The sequence below is a fragment of the Vanacampus margaritifer genome, chromosome 11 (genome assembly GCF_051991255.1).
Source record: "Vanacampus margaritifer isolate UIUO_Vmar chromosome 11, RoL_Vmar_1.0, whole genome shotgun sequence".
In the NCBI taxonomy this organism is placed as follows: domain Eukaryota; kingdom Metazoa; phylum Chordata; class Actinopteri; order Syngnathiformes; family Syngnathidae; genus Vanacampus; species Vanacampus margaritifer.
In genome coordinates, this window is record NC_135442.1 from 374601 (window position 1) to 394250 (window position 19650).

The 19650-nt window shown below is 48.7% G+C and overlaps 1 protein-coding gene across 2 annotated transcripts in view; it reads left to right on the plus strand.

Annotated features, from left to right (window-relative positions):
• ttn.2 (titin, tandem duplicate 2) overlaps window positions 1-19650 on the plus strand; it is a 206585-nt gene that overhangs the window by 129608 nt on the left and 57327 nt on the right. For both annotated transcript variants that reach the window (XM_077579402.1, XM_077579403.1), the window contains 22 exons: window positions 246-560; window positions 2239-2465; window positions 2542-2692; window positions 3085-3366; window positions 4448-4750; window positions 5601-5906; window positions 6507-6788; window positions 6878-7065; window positions 7152-7263; window positions 7671-7809; window positions 9222-9385; window positions 9667-9818; window positions 10376-10532; window positions 10615-10896; window positions 11522-11821; window positions 13365-13658; window positions 13912-15913; window positions 16032-16719; window positions 16889-17153; window positions 17356-17682; window positions 17791-18075; window positions 18654-18953. In XM_077579402.1, the coding sequence (XP_077435528.1) occupies window positions 246-560; window positions 2239-2465; window positions 2542-2692; window positions 3085-3366; window positions 4448-4750; window positions 5601-5906; window positions 6507-6788; window positions 6878-7065; window positions 7152-7263; window positions 7671-7809; window positions 9222-9385; window positions 9667-9818; window positions 10376-10532; window positions 10615-10896; window positions 11522-11821; window positions 13365-13658; window positions 13912-15913; window positions 16032-16719; window positions 16889-17153; window positions 17356-17682; window positions 17791-18075; window positions 18654-18953 (7521 nt within the window). The remainder of the gene's footprint in view (window positions 1-245; window positions 561-2238; window positions 2466-2541; window positions 2693-3084; window positions 3367-4447; window positions 4751-5600; window positions 5907-6506; window positions 6789-6877; window positions 7066-7151; window positions 7264-7670; window positions 7810-9221; window positions 9386-9666; window positions 9819-10375; window positions 10533-10614; window positions 10897-11521; window positions 11822-13364; window positions 13659-13911; window positions 15914-16031; window positions 16720-16888; window positions 17154-17355; window positions 17683-17790; window positions 18076-18653; window positions 18954-19650) is intronic.

Consider the following 19650-nt stretch of genomic DNA (forward strand, 5'->3'; position numbering starts at 1 on the left):
ACTTGTACTCTGCTGCCACCTGCTGGCCGTTTTTGTAATAACTACCGTTGCTTTAAGCTTTCTCTTCAGTTCTGAGGCTGAATCAAAGCCTTCTGTAGGCTCTAGCGTAAAAAACACATTTAAAAACGTAAAAATACATCTTTGGGCCACTGGTAAGATTTAAAATGGAACGTATTTATACCTTTTTTTGCAAATTGAAAACCCTAATGTCTATAACTTGTTTCCTTAACGCCGTCCGGGTGCAGCTGTTCCCGGCCAGTGTGAGAAGCCCACCGTGACCGACGTGTGTCTGGAGTCCATGACGGTGAACTGGGAGGAGCCCAAATACGACGGCGGCTCACCGATCACCGGCTACTTCATCGAGAAGAAGGAGACCACCAGCAAGCGCTGGAGCCGCGTCAACCGCCAGCCCATCCGGGCGCTGCCCCTGGGAAACAACTGGGACGTCACCGGCCTGGTGGAGGGCGCCATGTACCAGTTCCGTGTCAGTGCTGCCAACGCCGCCGGATGCGGCCTCCCCAGCGTACCCTCGGACCCCGTGCTCTGCAGGGACCCAATCAGTAAGTCCACAGCATGGCCATCCACTGCAAGCACTCCTCCCTGACTGGTTTTCATGACTTTTCAACCGACCACGACTCATTTTCATAACATGCTGACCATCTGCAGCTGGTTTTCATTTCTTGCCGACTGTCCACAACTTATTTTCCACGGCTTGTGTCAGGATCAGTAAACCTAGACTATTTAATAAAACAACATTAATAGGAAGGAAGACAAGAGATTTCAATCATTTTTGCTCACGAGGAGAACAGACAGACTGTACCCAGATTACAGTCTCTTTTGCGCTCTGGACACACTTCGCCGCTCCCGCTCTTTTTATTGGATTTTTTTACTAGTTACATAGCAGTTGCTGTTCTAAAGGGGAGGGGTACACACAACAGTAACTTCAAAGCAGCCACGGATACAGATAATAATGTAGGCATGTTTTTCTTCAGCACTGAAAGTTTCAAAGTCAAAACTTCAAAAGTTCAATCGCAAACTATTCCAGTCGCCATCTTGCGATAAGGCCACAGTTCTTGTTTTTGAAGATGAAGGAGCATGAGTCCCTTTCACAGAATAAATGCTTCACAATACTTAAGAGGAAATATGGAGTACATTTATGTACATGAATCCTAACAGCTTGCCAACTGTTTGCGACTAGTTTCAGACCATCTGCGACTAGTTCTCAAGAGTTGCTGAGTTGATCTCCATGATGTGCTTTTTCTTAAGTCCGTGACTGTCCACAACTCGTTTCCACCGGTTACCAACATACCGCAGCGAGTATTCATCGGTTGGAGCGTCCACGACTAGTTTTTTATTACTTGTATTAGTTGCTGACCATCTGCAACTAGTATTGATGAGTTGCATCTAGGCATGCACGAAAATGCTATTTTCAAACGATAGCGATAAACCAATCATTTACAAACTGATCACTGATAAGTAAGCCGATAATTGTTTGCAAAATGAACTTGAATACAAATGTACTTTGGAGTCCGACTCTAAGTCTAGCATGTACGAATACATTGAAACATTTTTGTAAAGCACCATGAAGGTGAATTTGATTGATCTCTGCTTCAAGGACAACCAATAACCCATTTTCAATTGACCAAAACAAAACAGTCATGGTTTAAAAATGCAACTAAAAACTGCAAGTGTAGCATTTTGGGGAGACACAGTCAAGAAAGCCTACAGTGGCGACTGCAACGTCATCATGATGCGTCTTCTGTCAACGCAAGGTCTCGCGCATTATGACCTCACAAATATGCGACACCTTGGGGAGGGGAGGGCTTTGGGAGTCGGCCACAACTTGAGCCACAACCACAACAGATGGACCAACGTGGCAAGTCAATTAGCGCATATGAGCGCATTTCTTAGTTATCTGCTCGATCTGCATGACGTCAAATTGGTGGATAATTGCTGACGTGATTGCGCATCCCGAGTTGCAACTTGTTTGTGTTTGTGACGAGTTTTCATGACTTTCCGTCTTCCGCATTGCGTCTGAATGAGTTGCCAGCCGTCTGCGACATGTTTTCACGAGTTGCCACCCGTCCACAACTAGTTGTCGTTTGCGTTGTCAGTTATCGGCAGCTTTCGTGACTTTCTGACCATCCGCTCATGAGTTTTCATCAGCTGTGACGCGACTTCCTTCCCAAGGCCAAACGACTTTGTTGACATTGGCCTCTTGTCTTGCGTAACGTGCAGAGCCACCCGGCCCGCCCACTCCCAAGGTGACGGACTGGACCAGGTCGACGGTGGAGCTGGAATGGATTCCTCCCCTGGTGGACGGAGGCTCCAAGGTGACGGGCTACATTGTGGAATTCAAGGAGGTGAACAAGGAAGAGGAGGAGAAGAAGGCTCAGAGGAAGTTGCTTCTTCTGAGCAGCGCCGACGAGGAGAAAGAGCCCGAGGCCCCAGAGAGCTGGCACAAGGTCAACTAGGCCACTCCAGTCTGTCGTCCCCGAAACCTTAACGTGTCCTTGACTGCCGTGTTGCGCTCTCTTCCAGGCCAAGGACACGGCGATCAGAGGAACCAAGTTTGTGGTGGCCGGTCTCAAAGAAGGCGCTTTGTACCGCTTCAGGGTCCGAGCCGTGAACGCCGCCGGCGTCGGTGAACCGGGGCTCGTTTCGGAGCTGATCGAAGCCAGAGACAGAACAAGTAAGACCAAATTCGCCGCTGCCTTGACTTACGGATTGATATTATTTTGGGGGGTTGTGTTTAGAGCTGTCAAGTTTTTAATCAGATTAATCACAGTTTAGATTTTTGATTAATCCCGATGAACTTTTTATCAACAGTTTTTCCCTGCCAAATTTAAAGAGCACCCGTTACGTGTTAATTCTTTCGACATTTCACGTTATGAGGATGTCTTCAACATTTTTTGATCCACTGCACACGCTCATCCTCCTCTTTTTCTAATCAGTTGATGACTTGCATCATTTAAAATGAAAGTGAGAAAAAGCAGACCCCGATAGTTTGACTTGAACAAATATTCTGAATGTCATCCGCAAACATTTATTAAATCGCTCACCAAACGTCCCCTCGTCCTTCAGTTGCGCCCGAGATGGACCTGGACGCCTCCGTCAAGGAGAAGATCGTGGTCCACGCCGGCGGTACCATCCGAATCATTGCCTACGTGTCGGGCAAACCGGCGCCACACATCAGCTGGTGCCGAGACGACGGCGAGGTCCCCAAGGAGGCGGCGGTGGAGACCACAGGCATCTCCAACTCGCTGGTCATCAAAAACTGCAAACGCCAGCACCAGGGCATCTACACGCTCTGCGCAAAGAACGAAGGCGGCGAGAGGAAGAAGGCGATCATCGTGGAGGTCCTGGGTGAGTTGGCTGACTTGACGTCCTTGTCTACTTGTCTCCAGCTGAGGACAACAAAATTGCATGACCACTTCTCGTCCGCGGTCTCTCGTCCATTGCTGACCATCTGCAACTAGCGCATGCAAGAGTTCCCTCCACGAGTCTGGCCCAGTCTTCGGATCCAGTTTTCATTCGTTGCCAGCTGCCTGCGACCGTTTTTTGTGAGAATGCTGGAAGCATACGTTATTGACATTCTTTATTCTTACTTAAAGCATTTTATTCTCCTCACTTTTTTGCCGTGCAATAACTCCCACATAATACATCCCATTTACACCGTTCAAATTTCTACCTGCTTCAAAAATGGCCGCCTTCCGGGGTATTTATGGTCTGATTCCACATAACTTCACAATTGAACGTTAAAGATCAACTTTGACCAATTCATTTTTAATGAACAAGTCCCACTTTCCACACCCACTTCCATACATACAACTGACCATCATTACCAGTTCTCTGATGCTGCTTAGTGGCGCATTTGGTAAATTGCCTTGTCCCGTAACCAGTAGGTCATAGGTTTGAATCCCACCTCTGACATTGTACATTGCAAATATATCTATGGCAATTATGCTAAGGGACCGACTATCATAGTTCCACTTTTCCATCTAAATTAAGGGAGGGTACTACATGCCTAGGTGGCGCTAATGAGTGATTTATTTATTTATTTTTTTCCATTGGATATCATAAGTTCCACTTTTCCATATAAATTTCAACTTGCTTCAAAAATTCCCGCCTCCCGGGTTCAAGTGTTTTTTTTTTATTCATTTATCTTTCAACTACAATTAATACTTTGTCATTTTCACATCATTTATCTTTCAATTGACTTCATAAGCATTCAGGTGTTAGCATTCAGCTATTAGCATTCGGCTTCCAGTATTCCCACGCAATTTCTGCAGAAATTGCACTTACTTACTCTGGAGTTGCTGGCCATCTGCAGCCACTCTTGACACTTTGCCAACCATCCGTGACTTGTCGTGTGTTTTGGAGCGATGAACTGTGATCTAACGGCCGCAAATGCGATGAGTGCTAAATTCCTGTCCGTGGCCCGCAGACGTCCCCGGACCGGTCGGCCTCCCCTTCGCCGGTGAGAACCTGACCAACGACTCGTGCAAGCTGACCTGGTATTCCCCCGAAGACGACGGCGGCTCGGCCATCACCAACTACATCATCGAGAAGCGGGAGTCGGACCGCATGGGCTGGACTTCGGTCACCTACACGGTGACCAGGAACAACGCCGTGGTGCAGGGACTGCTGGACGGCAAAGGGTATTTCTTCAGAATCGCCGCCGAGAACATCATCGGCATGGGACCCTTCGTGGAGACGGACAAAGTCGTGCTCATCAAAGACCCCATCTGTAAGTGTTGGCAAACAAACTTTTGTTTTTGTTTTGTTTTTTGTTTGGTCAGGGGCTTCCGGGTGGCAGAAAAGGGGCCGAAGACTGAAAGCGCACAAGCTCGTGTTTGGGGCTGCGCCGCTCCATGCAACTTTCTAGAGCAGTTGGCAAACAACCCTCCTTTGCTGCATGCAATATGGAGTAAAAATCAGACACAGAAAAAGAAAGACAAAACAGTAAACACCATAAAACCATACTGAGTCCAAATCAAAAGCCAGCAAATACAAATGTGTTTTAAGAATGGACAGCGAGGGCGCTTGCCTAACCTTTCGTGGAAGGTGGACAGAAAAAGCTCCCGAGCCTCCGCTTAGTCCTCGCTACCTCGTGTTTGGTCCACTCATCTGAGGCACGGTGGGGGAGCTCCCAGAGGTGAGCTGGGGCAAGACCATTTCAACATTTCAAAACAATCAGAGACGCTTGAAATGAGCTGGAAAAGGAACAGGACGCTTGATTGAGTTGTAATTAGTACCGAGACGAGCGCAAGCAAACCTCCATCATCCGCTTTGTGTCAGAGAAAACTCAGTCCGTCTTCTGCCACCTGAAAGTACTTATGAGATCACGGGGAAACGCTCTCATGCCATCAAATGCATCACAGTTGGGAAGTTTGACATCTGTGCTTTACGGTTTGCTTGCAAAAAAGCCTGAAAAATGAGCAGATGAAAAAAGAAAATACAAATTGGAGTACAAGTGAGACGCAGATGCCGACCGTGGCGTCGCGCCGCTCAGTCCACCCCACAGTGCTCGCTGTCTTGCCAAGGTCTTGCCAAGGTCTTGCCAAGGTCTTGCCAAACAGCACTCTCGTCTCTTCTAGCTGTACCCGAGCGTCCGGAGGACCTGATCATTACAGCCATCACCAAGGACTCCATCTCGGTCTCCTGGAGGCCGCCCAAGTACGACGGGGGCGCGGAGGTGACCCGCTACGTCCTTGAGTCACGCATGATCGGCCGAGACAGCTTCGTTGGCGTGGGAGGTGCCGACAAGCTGATGGACATGAAGTTCACGCTGTGCGGCCTGAAGGACGGCTCCAGCCACGAGTTCCGAGTGGCTGCCGTCAACATGGTGGGACAAGGCAAATTTTCCTTTGCCACCAAACCCGTCCAGTGCAAGGACGAGCTGGGTGAGTAAAAGAGGCCAGGGCCTGACCAAAAAGGATTTCTTCAGGTCTAACCCATTCAGATATGTGGCGGAATTCAATTACGATAACATACAAAAAAATTATAAAAATATGTCGAATATAGAATATAAAACAACATGGCAGCACGGTGGCTGACTGGTTATCACGTCCGCCTCCCAGTGCAGAGGACATGAGATCGAGTCTGGGCTTCGGCCTTCTTGGGTGGAGTTTGCATGTTCTCCCAGTGCCTGTGTGGGTTTTCTCCGGGTACTCTGGTTTCTTCCCACATTCCAAAGACATGCACGGCAGGTTAACCGAACACTCTAAATTGTCCCTAGGTGTGATTGTGAGTGTGAATGGTGGTTTGTCTGTGTGTGCCCTTGAGTGGCTGGCAACCAGTTAAGGGTGTACCCCGCCTAGCGCCCGAAGCCAGCTAGGATAGGCTCCGGCAACCCCGGAACCCTTGTGAGGAATAAGGTTAAGAAAATGGATTGATGGATGGGTGAATAAAACAACATTTGCAGTAAACTTGTTAAAAAAAGGCAAGCGAGTGGGATTGAATCCGCATCTTAGAGTCCATGTTTGTGGTTTCCCATCCGTCAGAACCACCCAACCTGGACCTGGACTTCCGAGACAAGATGCTGGTGAAGGTGGGAGACAGCTGCACGCTGTCCGCCCGCTACAGCGGCAAACCGGTGCCAACCGTCACCTGGACGAAGAACGAGGAGGAGCTGAAGCCGGACCAGGACGTCAGCGTCCGCTGTGGAGCCACACAGCTCAGCCTGGATTTCATCAAGGCCAGGAGAGACCACAGCGGACGCTACTGCGTCAGCGTGGACAACGCGGCCGGAAGGCGAACTGGAATCTGTGCCGTCACCGTCGTGGGTGAGTCGCCAACCGCGTGCGGCGTAGTGTGTTAGCGACTCAAAGTCAACAGCGCGGGCGCTTGACCTGTGAATGCGTCCTCCTGCCAGACCGACCTCAGCCTCCCGAGGGCCCCGTGGTCTTTGACGAGGTATACAGAGACCACATGCTCATTTCCTGGAAACCTCCCCTGGACGACGGCGGCTGCGCCATCTCCAACTACATCATCGAGAAGCGGGACACCAACAGAGACCTGTGGATGCCCGTCACCACTTCCTGCACCAGGACCACCTGCAGGGTCCGGACTTTTACCCTTACAGGGATTTGACGCTTCGGCCGAGCTTTGTCCCGCCCTTGTGTAACTGTAGCCTTTTGCTGATTCAGGTCCCAAAACTGATTGAGGGTCGTGAGTACATCATCAGAATCATGGCCCAGAACATCTACGGCATCAGCGACCCGCTGCTGTCCGCTGAGACCAAGGCCAAAGACATGTTCAGTAAGTCAACGGGTGCTCTCATACACTAAGCAAGGTTAATGAAAATAAACAGCATAACCGCAAATACAATTGAAAACAAAATGGAACAAAAAGTATTTTGGGGGGAAAATGAACTGAAACAACACCTGACGTTGATAAAACTAACAATAATTATAGTAAGAAAAAATTGTTTTTGTTTGTGTCAATTCATTTTGTACATGAGCTTTCGGGGTTGATGTTTTCATTTCCATATTAATGTTGTCGGTACAAAAGAATGAAAGTCAAAGGAAGAAGTAGAGTTGACTTTATTACGCAATACTACTAAAAAGAAAGAGCAAGTCAAAGTACCAGAATTTGAAAAGTCCAAAAGTGCCAAATGTTTGTAAGTTAGCAGCCTGTGACGGCTTGTTTTTGCCTTTGCGCCGCAGGGGTGCCCGACGCTCCCAAGCAACCCACCGTCAAGGAAGTGTACCACGACCGGGCCCTCGTTCGCTGGGAGCCTCCGGCCGATGGAGGGAAGCCCATCACGGGCTACATCGTGGAGAGGAAGGAAACCATGGCCAATAGGTAGCAAAAGTCCGTCGCTGTCGGCTGGCGCAAAAGTTGAATGCGGGCAACTTAGTCTTTCATGGGAGACGTTCTTTGATTTGAGAGTCTCCGTGTTTACAGGACTAGGACAAGGCAGGCTCGGCAGATTCCTGACCAAAACTCTAACTTGACTTTCAAAGTCAATATTGACATTTGCACTCACACATGTTTCGTTTTGGGGAGGAAATTACAGCAGGAAGCGAAGATGAGAGTAGGCGTGGGCCGATGTTTTAAAATATTGCAGAGCCACGGTATTAAAATGACTGCTCTAAAATGTCCTTTTTTCAAATATTTGGGTCAATAAATACAGATTTTTTTTTTCATTCAACACAATTCTATTTCATTTTAAAACAAAATATAGAATGTTTGGTCCATTAAGAAAAGTTGAAATAAAATGTTGACATTCTTTCTTGTTTTAATTCTTAGCAAGTCACAGTAGTTGGCTTTCCATCCACCCATTTTTATTAGAATTTCCAAGAAATGCCAAAATAAAACTGAATGGAAATGCCAGTAATTGGAAAAAGGACCCGAAATTTGCACACAAAAAAAGCAAATTTTACTCTTAGAGGGGGTGGATTTTGAAGCGTATGGGGAAAAAGGAAAATGCGGATTTTGCCGATGGCAACAGATTTTGCGAATAACCGCTGGAAAGACCGGATACACGTCGCAGGTTTTGACTGGATATGACGTCACACGTAGGTTTGTAGTCACAAAGCAATGTCGCACGATTAAGTCAAGTATGTTTGGGGGGGGCAATCTTTTTGGAATTCATTAAAGAAGCGAATATGAATGCAAGTTTAGATAGAAAACAGCAAAGAAACGCTTCGTTTGATCAAGAAACGCAAACTCATACGACGTCATCACACGGCTTCCTGTTCTCACATCTCTATGGTGTATAGCGCCACCTACAGCGGCGGAGTCCCCTCTCAATATTTGCAAACAGATGAAGAACAGATGGAAACAAGCAAAAGTCGCATGTTCAGCAACTTTGCTTAAAAAATTCCAAACAATGGGATGGAAACCTGACTAGTATTAGCGGTTATCGAAACCTTGACTTTTTAAAACCACGGTAAATCGTCAAAGCGTTATCGGCCCATGTCTAGATGAGAGTAGAACTAAACACAAAGTCAGCAAGCAGGGACATCCGGGCGCCGAGCAGAAAAGTTGTTGTGCGGCTGCAGAAGCGGCACTTTGCCTGGCTGCTGGCAAAACCACTTGTTTGAGGTTCCTCATGGAGTCACACAGTCTATCGGGAAGGAAAGTCTGCTTTCTTGCCTGTTGGCTTTTGCAAATTGGAAACCAATCGTGACCCCAAGAAGTGCCTCCATTCCACTTTTGCGGATGACTGACAGTCTACGCGGACTGCAGCTGGATTTGTTTGTGCTCGGCAGATGGGTCCGCTGCAACACAGAAAAGATCCATCCCATGGTGGAGTACTTGGTCCTGGACCTGCTCAAGGGTTGCGAGTACGAATTCAGAGTCAGCGCCGAGAACGTAGTGGGCATCGGTGACCCCAGCCCGCCGTCCAAGCCCGTCTTCGCCAAAGATCCCATCGGTAAGACACGCAACATCCGTCCTTTTGCCGCAGTTGGGTCAGGCCAGGGGTCGGCAACCTGAAGGAAGCCTCCACACCCTTTTGGGACATCTGAAGTGAGGATTTTTTTTTGCTGTGTGTTGCGTTTATGAATCCAATCAACTACTACAGAGAACACAAAATGGGATTTGGATTGAATTGGATCTGTGACAAGTGATGCTGGGATGAAGTGTACTTTGAAAACAGCTGCTTGCTTGCGCTGGGCCTGTGACGCTGTCAACCTTTGCCGCTCTTTTGCGCAGTGAAGCCGAGCCCCCCGCAAAATCTCAAGGCTGTGGACCACACCAAGGAGTCGGTGACTCTGTCCTGGGATCCGCCGGCCGACACCGGCCGAGGCAAGATCTTTGGATACCTGCTGGAGTTCCAGAAGGCTGGTCAGGAGGATTGGCACAAGGTCAGCTGATCCTCGCTTTTTTACTCTGGACCAACATTCTGGAAGGGTACTTGTCTGGGGGGGGGGAAGACAAGTACTGACCAGTGTTAATCTCGTTTGGGATTTTTCATTTAAACTCATTTTTATTTTGTTTTGACTTTTTTCAAATTCAAAACAAAATCAGGTCACAAATTCTTACACGAATAGCTGCCTATGGCGTTGTAGTGCCAAAAACAGGGTCAAAGGAATATTGCGTAATAAGGTCAGTTATCAAATGTCTGTTGGACCTTCCTTCTTCTTCCATAATAAACCGCAAGTTCATGTATGAAATGCACTGAAAGACAATAGCAAAAAGATATTTGATTATAGTTGGGGAAATGTAAAATATTTTTCAATTGTAGTTTTCGTTTTCGAAAAGTCAGGATTAGCAAGGACAGCTATCGGTTTTCCACTGAAAGGAGTCCAACTAAATGGCCGTCAGAGAAATAAAGCAAAGTCGACATGAGGATTAGCACTTGGTGACTTCCCACCGCTACTTGACACTCACTGAAACCCGTCCTGCTTCCGTCCTCCTCCAGGTCAACCACACTCCAGATTCTTGCCAGGGCACCACGTTCAAGGTGGTGGGCCTGGAGGATGGCGCTCTGTACCGCTTCCGGGTCAAGGCCGTCAACGCGGCCGGGGAGTCGGACCCCGCTAACATCAAAGAACCGGTCAGAGTGAAGGACCGACTCGGTGAGCGACTCGGACTGGCGCTGGAAAACCGTCGTTGTGCGGTCGGGCAACTTAAGTGTGTGTTTGCGTGTCACAACCTTAGAAGCTCCAGAGTTGATTCTGGATGCCGGCATGACTCGGGAGGTGAAGGCCCTGACCGGCACCCACATCACTCTCATGGCCGCCATCAAGGGCATGCCCTTCCCCTCCGTGGTCTGGAAGAAGAACGACGCCGACGTGCCCACCCGGGCCGACATCGAGACCAACCAAGTGGGCACCAAGCTGGAGATGAGGTTCTGCAACCGTGACGACTGTGGAGACTACACGCTCACCGTGGAAAACCCTGCCGGCTCCAAGACTGTCACCTGCACCGTCTTGGTCTTTGGTAGGAAGTCGCCACAAATTCATATTTACGTTATGACGTGTTTTTACTCAAATCTGCTACAACCTTTATAGGGGAACTTTATACGACCTCCTCTGAACTTTGAATGTTTCAGTACTTTTTGCACAACTTGCTGTTCTCTGACAAAATTCACAACTCTTGTTGGATTCATCAATGGACCAATCAGTTCCCAGCAAACACGTACAGTTGGAGCCCACATGGGCACCACTTGGGATAATTTGGCTTTGACTGGGCATGGGCTTAGACTGGGCTCCAAAACCACGGCAAAATCTTGATCGCCGGGACCAGGCTTTCAACAGGAAGTGGCTACTCAGCTTTGAGTCGCACACTTTCATCTTCTGCTTGCAACGGAGAGATTGGAAGAGTCACAAAAAGGCGTACGAGTGGATGGCCGCGGAACATTTCATGAATCGAACCATTGTTGTGAATTTTGCCCTTCGGCTCCAACAGCAACTTTGTGCAATTTCAACCGTCGGACCGAAATGTAGAGAAAGTCAAATTCCATTCCCCTGAATTTTCAACCTTTTCAAATTTGGCCCAAAGTTTTGTGAGTGTTGTGGGCGTCCTTACGAACTGTCCTCACGAACTGTCCTCACTTTGTCTTCAGACAAACCTGGTCCTGTCCAGCACCTTCGCGTGTCAGATGTCAGGAGCGACTCAGCCTACCTGTCCTGGAAAGACCCGGAGGACAACGGTGGCACTCGCATCACCAACTTTGTGGTGGAGAAGAAAGACACGGGGTCCACTCAGTGGGTTCCCGTGTGCTCCACGTCCAAGAAACGCAGCATGATGCTAAAGCACCTGACGGAGGGGCTGGCCTACACCTTTAGAGTTGCGGCTGAGAACCAGTACGGCCGCAGCGAATTCGTGGAGACGCCCAAGGCCATCAAAGCCATGAATCCGCTCTGTGAGTAGCCCCGATCCGCCGATGGCCCACCCCCGTTGTTTTGCCCACTTGTTGATGAAAAAAAGACTTTGTAAAGCGTTCTTTAGCGGCCGCTCTCACCCTCACGCTCGAGAACTGCTTCCAAAAAAGTCCTTTTCAGCCAAGCTACTGCTAGAAGAGACGGCTCCTGCTGCAAGGTCCTTTTGGGGATTGGGCACTTTATTCTTCTTTGTTTTCTGAAACCTATTTTTGAGGCCCTTGCACAAACACTCACGACATTTTGCACTCGTGTCGGAAACAATGTTGTCATACAGGATGAGCAAAAATGGCTCCGTAGTGGCTCCACCCGCGGTCCTTTTCGTCTGGCTGATCTTTTGCATTTCCATTTTCCAGCCTGGCCCACTTGATGAAAGTGACGTAGTTTGCTGAGCAGTGATACTTTTCCCGTTTGGAAATCAACATGTTTTGCCCTCCAAAAAAATGATCTGACAACTAGTGTTAATTTTATCCGCCATTTTTTTATATATATATATATATATATATATTTGTATCCAGTTTCAATCACGCTTGTTAGTTTTTATCATAGTTAGTCAACCTCATCCCGTTTTTATTTACTATATTTTTTGTCGACTATAAAACTAGCATTTTAGTCTTTATTTCAGTCCAAGAAAACATCATTTTATTCATCTAGTTTTAGTCAACAAAAACTGTCAACGTTTTAGTATAGTTTTAGTCAGGACAATCCTTTTATCTATGTTTTTTTTGGGGGTCAGCAGATAATGTCAACAAAAATGCATACTGCTTTAGTCCCAGGTATTGTTTATTAATGAGGGTTTTAGTCTAGTCTAGTTTTAGTCCGGTGAAAAACCTGTGTTGTGGAAATGATTTTCGTTGACGAAATTAACACCACAGACAACAATTACTGTGTCAATGAAGACAATAATTACAACTCATATAATTAAGTCCACACAAGTTCCCCAGTACCTCTAGCTGCCCAACAAGGTGCCTGACGTAAAATACCAAAAGTTCAGCACCACGCAGTGCAGCCGCAAAAGGCAACAATAATCGGGAATTGACAAGAATTGATTGACTCTTGGGGAGTATCCGTCTTCTTCTTTCCCCACTGGTTGTTCATCAAAACAGATCACAATCTCTTCCAAGGGGCAAAACCTGTCCTGCCTGTATCCTATCAAAGCGACAACGCCGATCTGTTGATGCAATGCAGAATTGCAGCCGAGGGGCCGACAGAATGTTTGATAGCTTTAGGAAAAGGTAAAAAAGGACTTCCGCTCAACAGTTGTCCAAGTAAAGGGCGACATGTTCTTCCTCTAAGCGTCACTTCCAGCTGATTTTTTACTGGAAAACGGACTCATTACATTTCGAGCGGGTGCAATCTTGTGCATGTAAACACCAAGCCATTTCATTTGGTCTCCCCAGAATCCGGTAGCTAGCTAATGTTCAAGTAACAAAACGCCCAAGATGGTCGAGCGGGATTTAGTATTAACGTTACGCTAACGGGGACCCTTCCAACACACAAGTTTTTCATTCCATGTTTTTCCCGCAGTCCCTCCCGGTCCACCCAAAGACCTTCACCACGTGGACGTGGACAAGACGGAGGTGTCGCTCGTCTGGAACTGGCCCGACCGAAATGGCGGAAGCGAGATTACAGGCTTCCTGGTGGAGTATCAAGAAGAAGGAGCCAAGGATTGGCACGAGTGGCAGACGGTCAGCATCCCGGAGAGTCACGTGACGGGTCTGGAAGAAGGCAAGACCTATCGCTTCCGAGTGAGAGCCGAGAACGCCATTGGCCTCAGCAGACCCGACACCACCGTCCCCATCCTGTGCCAGGAAAAACTGGGTAAGATTAAGACTAAGGGGAAAAGAGGAGACCTGCGGGGTGATTCTTGTCTTTAGCAAAAAGAGCAAAAAGAATAAACAGCATAGTAGTAATGCATTTAGTGAGCTGTCGTGTGAAATAACAATATCTGACCAAAAAAAAACAACAACCTTTGGGATGTTTCAATATGTTTGCATGAACCGAGCTGAAATGGAAGTAAGGTGGAATCAAATGAGTGTTAAGTTCTCACACCCTGCTTGTCGTCCGTCAACAGTGCCCCCGATCCTCGAGGTGGACGTCAAGTTGACGGAGGGCATCATCGTGAAGGCGGGCACCACCATCAGGCTGCCCGCCATCATGAGAGGAATGCCAGTCCCTACCGCCAAGTGGTCCATCGAAGGAGAAGAGATCACCAGTGGAGGCAACGTCAAGATCGACACCGACAACTTCTCCACCGTTCTCACCATCAACGAGTGCACCAGAAACCACACCGGCACCTACCTGCTCACGGTGTCCAACCTCGCCGGCACCAAGACAGCGGCTCTGAACGTCACTGTCCTGGACGTCCCGGCGGCGCCCATCGGACCCGTCAACATCCTGGAGGTGTCTCCTGACGCCATGACCATCGAGTGGCGCCCTCCCAAGGACGACGGCGGCAGCCCAGTCACCAACTACGTCGTGGAGAAGAGAGATTCCAACAAGGAGACCTGGGGCGGGGTTAGCTCTGGCAGCTTGGCCACCAAGCTCAGGATCGTGCGCCTGCAAAAGGGCGTCGAGTACGTGGTCCGCATTTGTGCAGAGAACAAGATGGGCATCGGGGCGCCGCTGGAGAGCAAGCCTACGGTGGCCGAGCATTCCTTCATGCCGCCCAGTCCTCCCGGTAAGCCGCTGCCCTACGACGTCTCCGAGGATGCCGTCACGGTCGGGTGGACCATGCCCTTGTCTGACGGCGGTAGTCAGATCACCGGTTACATCGTTGAGCGCAGACACAAAGGAGGAAAGTGGATCCGTGTCAACAAGACGCCCTGCAAGGACCTCCGCTACCGGGTGCAGGGCCTGTTTGTAGGCAACGAGTACGAATTCAGAGTATTTGCTGAGAATAGTGCCGGCTACAGTGGCCCCTCACCCATCTCTGACCTCTGCAAGCCCTGCAGGCAGATCACGGTCCCGAGCGCCCCAGTCAACCCCAAAGTCAAAGATTACAGCAAATCAACGGCCGACCTGGTGTGGACCAAACCCACCAAAGACGGAGGCAGTCCCATTCTGGGCTACACCGTGGAAATGAAGAAAGCCGACGGAGACTGGAAGAAAGTCAACGTGGACGACTTCATCAAGTTGTGTGCCTACACGGTGAAGGGGCTCGAGCAGGGCGGTACCTACAGATTCAGGGTGTTTGCCTCAAATATGATAGGTGACGGCGAGTCCAGAGAAATTCCAGAGTCCGTCACAGCTCAAGACATTCTGATCCCCCCGGAGATTGAAATGGACGCCACATGTCGTGAGCGCGTCACCGTGCGCGTCGGACACAACGTCAACATCATCGGCTATGTCAAGGCCCGTCCCGAGCCTGAAGTGTTATGGTCCAAAGGAGAGACTATTCTGGAGAACAGCAAACGTGTAACTATGATCCAAAACCTGCCTGTGGTCCAGCTGAAGATCAAGGAGGCCACCAGAGCCGACCACGGTAAATATACCCTGAAGGCCTCAAATGAGGGCGGAGAAGCGTCCTGCTGCATCACTGTCAATGTTCTGGACCGGCCCAGCCATTGCCAGAACCTCCATACCACCTACGTCACCAAGGACTCCTGCATGATCAACTGGGAGGCCCCGAAGGACAACGGTGGCTCTGAAATCACCAACTACATTGTGGAGTGCCGAGAACCCAGCGTCAGCATGTGGTCCATGATCTCTTCCCACTGCACCAACCGCAAGATCAAGACCAAGCTGATGGAGGGCCACCAGTACCTGTTCCGTGTCTGTGCAGAAAACAAGATGGGACCCGGGCCCTGCGTGGAGACCAAGGTCCCTGTGCTAGCCATCGACCCCATTGAAAAACCAGGCGAGCCCGAGAACTTCAGGGTGACCGACATGGGCAAGAATTACGTCTATCTGAGGTGGAGGAGGCCCGACTACGACGGCGGCAGCCCTAACCTCTCCTACAACCTGGAGTGCAAAGCCAAAGACGCGCAGGAATGGGAAAAACTCAACACCCGCGTCCTAACTAACACTTTCTTTTTGGCGGACAAGTGTGTGGAAAACCAGACGTACACTTTCAGGTACCTCAAACCACTTGCCGTAGCTGCTAGAGTTTTTGAAACAGATTTGAATGTGGATAATTTTTTTGCTTGGTCCTTTCTGGCATCACTGGCTAAAGCACATCATTTGTTTTTTCAGGGTGCAAAGCGTCAATGAAGGAGGAGAGAGCGGCTGGGTGAAATTGGCCGACATCCTGGTGCGAGAGGAGATCCAGAAACCTGTCCTCGACCTGAAGCTTTCCGGAACATTGACGGTGAAGGCCGGAGAGTCTGTCAGGATGGAAGCTGCCTTGAGAGGGAAGCCTCAACCTGAAGTCAAGTGGACCAAGGACAAGGCAACTGGAGACAACCCCAGAATCAGCTATGAGACCGGTTCTGACTACTCCAAGTTCCTTTTGACCAAGTCCCGACGTACCGACTCCGGCAAGTACGTCGTCACTGCCACCAATTCGGCCGGATCCTTCACGGCATACGCCAGCGTAAACGTCCTGGACGTTCCTGGAGCCATCAGGAACCTACGAGTCACGGGCATTGGAGCAGACAAGTGCAGAGTGGTTTGGGACGCGCCCGAGGATGACGGAGGCTGCGAGGTGGACAGTTACATTTTGGAAAAATGCGAGACCAGGAGGATGGTGTGGTCCACATATTCTGCCTCGGTCGTCACGGCATACTGCAATGTGACCCGTCTGGTGGAGGGCAACGAGTACATCTTCAGGGTACGGGCTGAGAACAAGATGGGAACCGGGCCCGCCGTGGAGAGCAAGCCTGTCACCGTCAGGACTCAGTTCAACAGACCTGGACCGCCAGATGCCCCCGAGGTCACCAAGGTCGGTTCTGAACATTCACATTGGACGGAAATACAGTTGACGGATAGATGGGTGGATAGTTAGAAAGTACAGATATCCTTTTTCAAACGGAGGCTTTGGTCTAAGCAGAATTTTGTCTGTAAAAGAAACGGCAGAAATGCTTGATGATGATCCTGTTGTTGTGTTGCAGATAAGCAAAGAGGAGATGACGGTGGTCTGGGCTCCTCCCGAGAATGATGGAGGAAAGTCTATCACGGGCTACATCCTGGAGAGGAAGGAAAAGAGGGCAGTACGCTGGGTGCCGTGCACTAAGAGTCCAATCCCTGAGAGACGCATGAAGGTGACCAACCTGATCCCCAACCACGAGTATCAATTCAGAGTCAAGGCTGAGAATGAGGTCGGTCTGGGAGATCCCAGCAAACCCTGCAGACCCGTCACAGCCAAAGATCCCATCGGTGAGTTTACCTTCAACGGCCGGAACACTGTCCGTCCCTGTATCTCTTCAATTTCCAACACCAAGCACTAGCAGAAAAATGACTTGGCTCTCCAAGTATGACACCATGTCCGACATTCAAACTCAGCAGCATACTGTGCATAAATGTTCATCAAAAAAGAGGCACACCGGATTGTTATTCATCTTGTTTTGTTCCATTGCAGAACCTCCTGGGCCGCCCGCAGGCCTGAAGGTGGCTGACAGCACCAAGTCCTCCATCACCCTTTCCTGGTCTAAACCCGTGTACGACGGTGGTGCGCCAATCATGGGCTACAGTCTGGACATGAGACTGAAGAGTGAGGCGGACCCGGAGAAGCCCACCGAAGGCTGGAAGAGGATCGACACCCACGGGCCCCTGGTCATCACAGAGTTCACCATCGGACAGCTGGATGAGAAACAGGAGTACGAGTTCAAGGTCTCTGCCCGAAACCAAGTGGGCTGGGGACGTCACGCCTACTTAAAGGAGGCCGTCTTCCCTAAGGAGATCCTGGGTACGAACATAACTCGGTTGACTGGGTTGTAATCATTTTGGTGAGCTTGTGTACCTTGTCAACAACAGGAAGTGGTCTAACTTTGGATGTGTTTCCCCCCGGCAACAGAGGCTCCCGAGATTGACCTGGACGCAAGTTTGAGGAAAGGTCTGTCAGTCCGGGCCGGCTGTCCAATCCGACTTTTTGCCGTGATTAGAGGACGCCCCGCCCCCAAGGTCACCTGGAAGCGCGTTGGGGTGGACAACGTTGTTCGCAGAGGTCACGTGGACCAAGTGGACACCATGTCCTTCCTGGTCATTCCTGAAAGCACCAGAGAAGACTCTGGAAAATACTCACTGACTCTGTCCAACTCGGTCGGAGAGAAGGCCGTCTTTGTTCGTGTCAAAGTACTCGGTGAGAAAGAGTCCAAACTTTTTACTATACCGTGAAGATTCTGTACAGTCCAACCTTTCTTCACCAACTTCATTGGATTGGAGACTCCGGATGTTTCCCCGAGCAATAAGCTAGCAATTTGATTTGCTCTAGCCCCACCATGAAGTTTTGTTTTCAGCATGCTCGCTGCTTTCCCCCCCTCTATTTGTATTCATATTTTTAAAAATGAATGTTTTAGATTTTTGGGGGTGCGGAGGCAATCCCGTATTTTTTCCCCATTAAAAATATATATATCTATTTTTATTTTTTTTTGCAAATAGCAGGGATCCGCAAAACATAATGCAAAAAATAATAATAATAATAATATTTCCAGAAAAAAAAGGTAAGAAATAAAGAAAAGGGACATCATCTTCTATTTCTCAAAAGTCGTCTTAATGGAAAAAGTTTTACAGTGGAACGTCATCCATTTGTGGTTCGACATCGGCTATGTGTCGTTGGTGTCGCAAATGGCTAGTAAAGCAGTTGCTGACGTTTAGGTTGAAAAGTGGTTTTGGAAGACGATGAGCTGATTTGCAAATGTGGATTCTGCCCTCCGTTAGACACTCCCGGTCCCGTCGGTGGTCTGGAGGCAACCGATGTCACCAAAACGACAGCGCAGCTGTCCTGGTTGCCGCCGGAGAACGACGGCGGGAGCCCCATCCTCAACTACATTGTGGAAAAACGGGAGGTGGACAGGAAGACCTGGAACAAATGCACCGAGGACCTGAAAAAGACCAGCTTCAAGGTGACCAACATGGCTCCTGGCATCGAGTACTACTTCCGCGTGATGGCGGTCAACAAGTATGGAATCGGAGTTCCTCAGGATTCGCCCAAGTCTTACCTGGCTAAGGACCCCATCAGTGAGTGTTCCTTTGTACCCATTTGTTGCTATTCATGCTGATAAATGCGATCTGCAGAGGAATTAGTATTTGATTTGATTTCCCAAAGAAAAAAGTCCAGCAGAAATGCCGCAACAGGCCGCTCGCCTTGCTCTATTGCGCATGTTTCTGACCTCATGGATTCCAGTTGCTCAGGAATTCTAATGACACTTCCTTCGTGGGCTGCAATTAACCGTATCATGGATTTTTGCGTCGATTAAAAACATGTTGGAATTTCTATTCTTTATTCAAAAAAGGGCAGTATTTCAATGTGAATGAATTATGATTCAGTTCCATAGCATCCGGACAAATGTGGATTATTGTTTTCCAAAGTAAAAGCAGATGTTGCAAATTAACATCATCAGTCTGCTTAAATGAAGTACTACTGAAATCTGACAACATTTACTGTGGAAATTCCAAGTATTTGGACAATTTTAAGTTTAACAAGGACTCTAAATGATTCATCGTTGACCAAAAATAATTGTTGATGTCATTGATTCGTTTTGGATTCTTTGTTGTCACACTACAAAAACATTCATACACATGTAATGAACAAATGAATAATATTGAGAAAATCATATATTGGGAGGAGAGCGCAAAACAGTAAAATATTGTACCGATATTGTCAAGTGTACCGATTCCTCAGTGTTTACAGTAAAAAAAAATCCTGTTTTGTTTT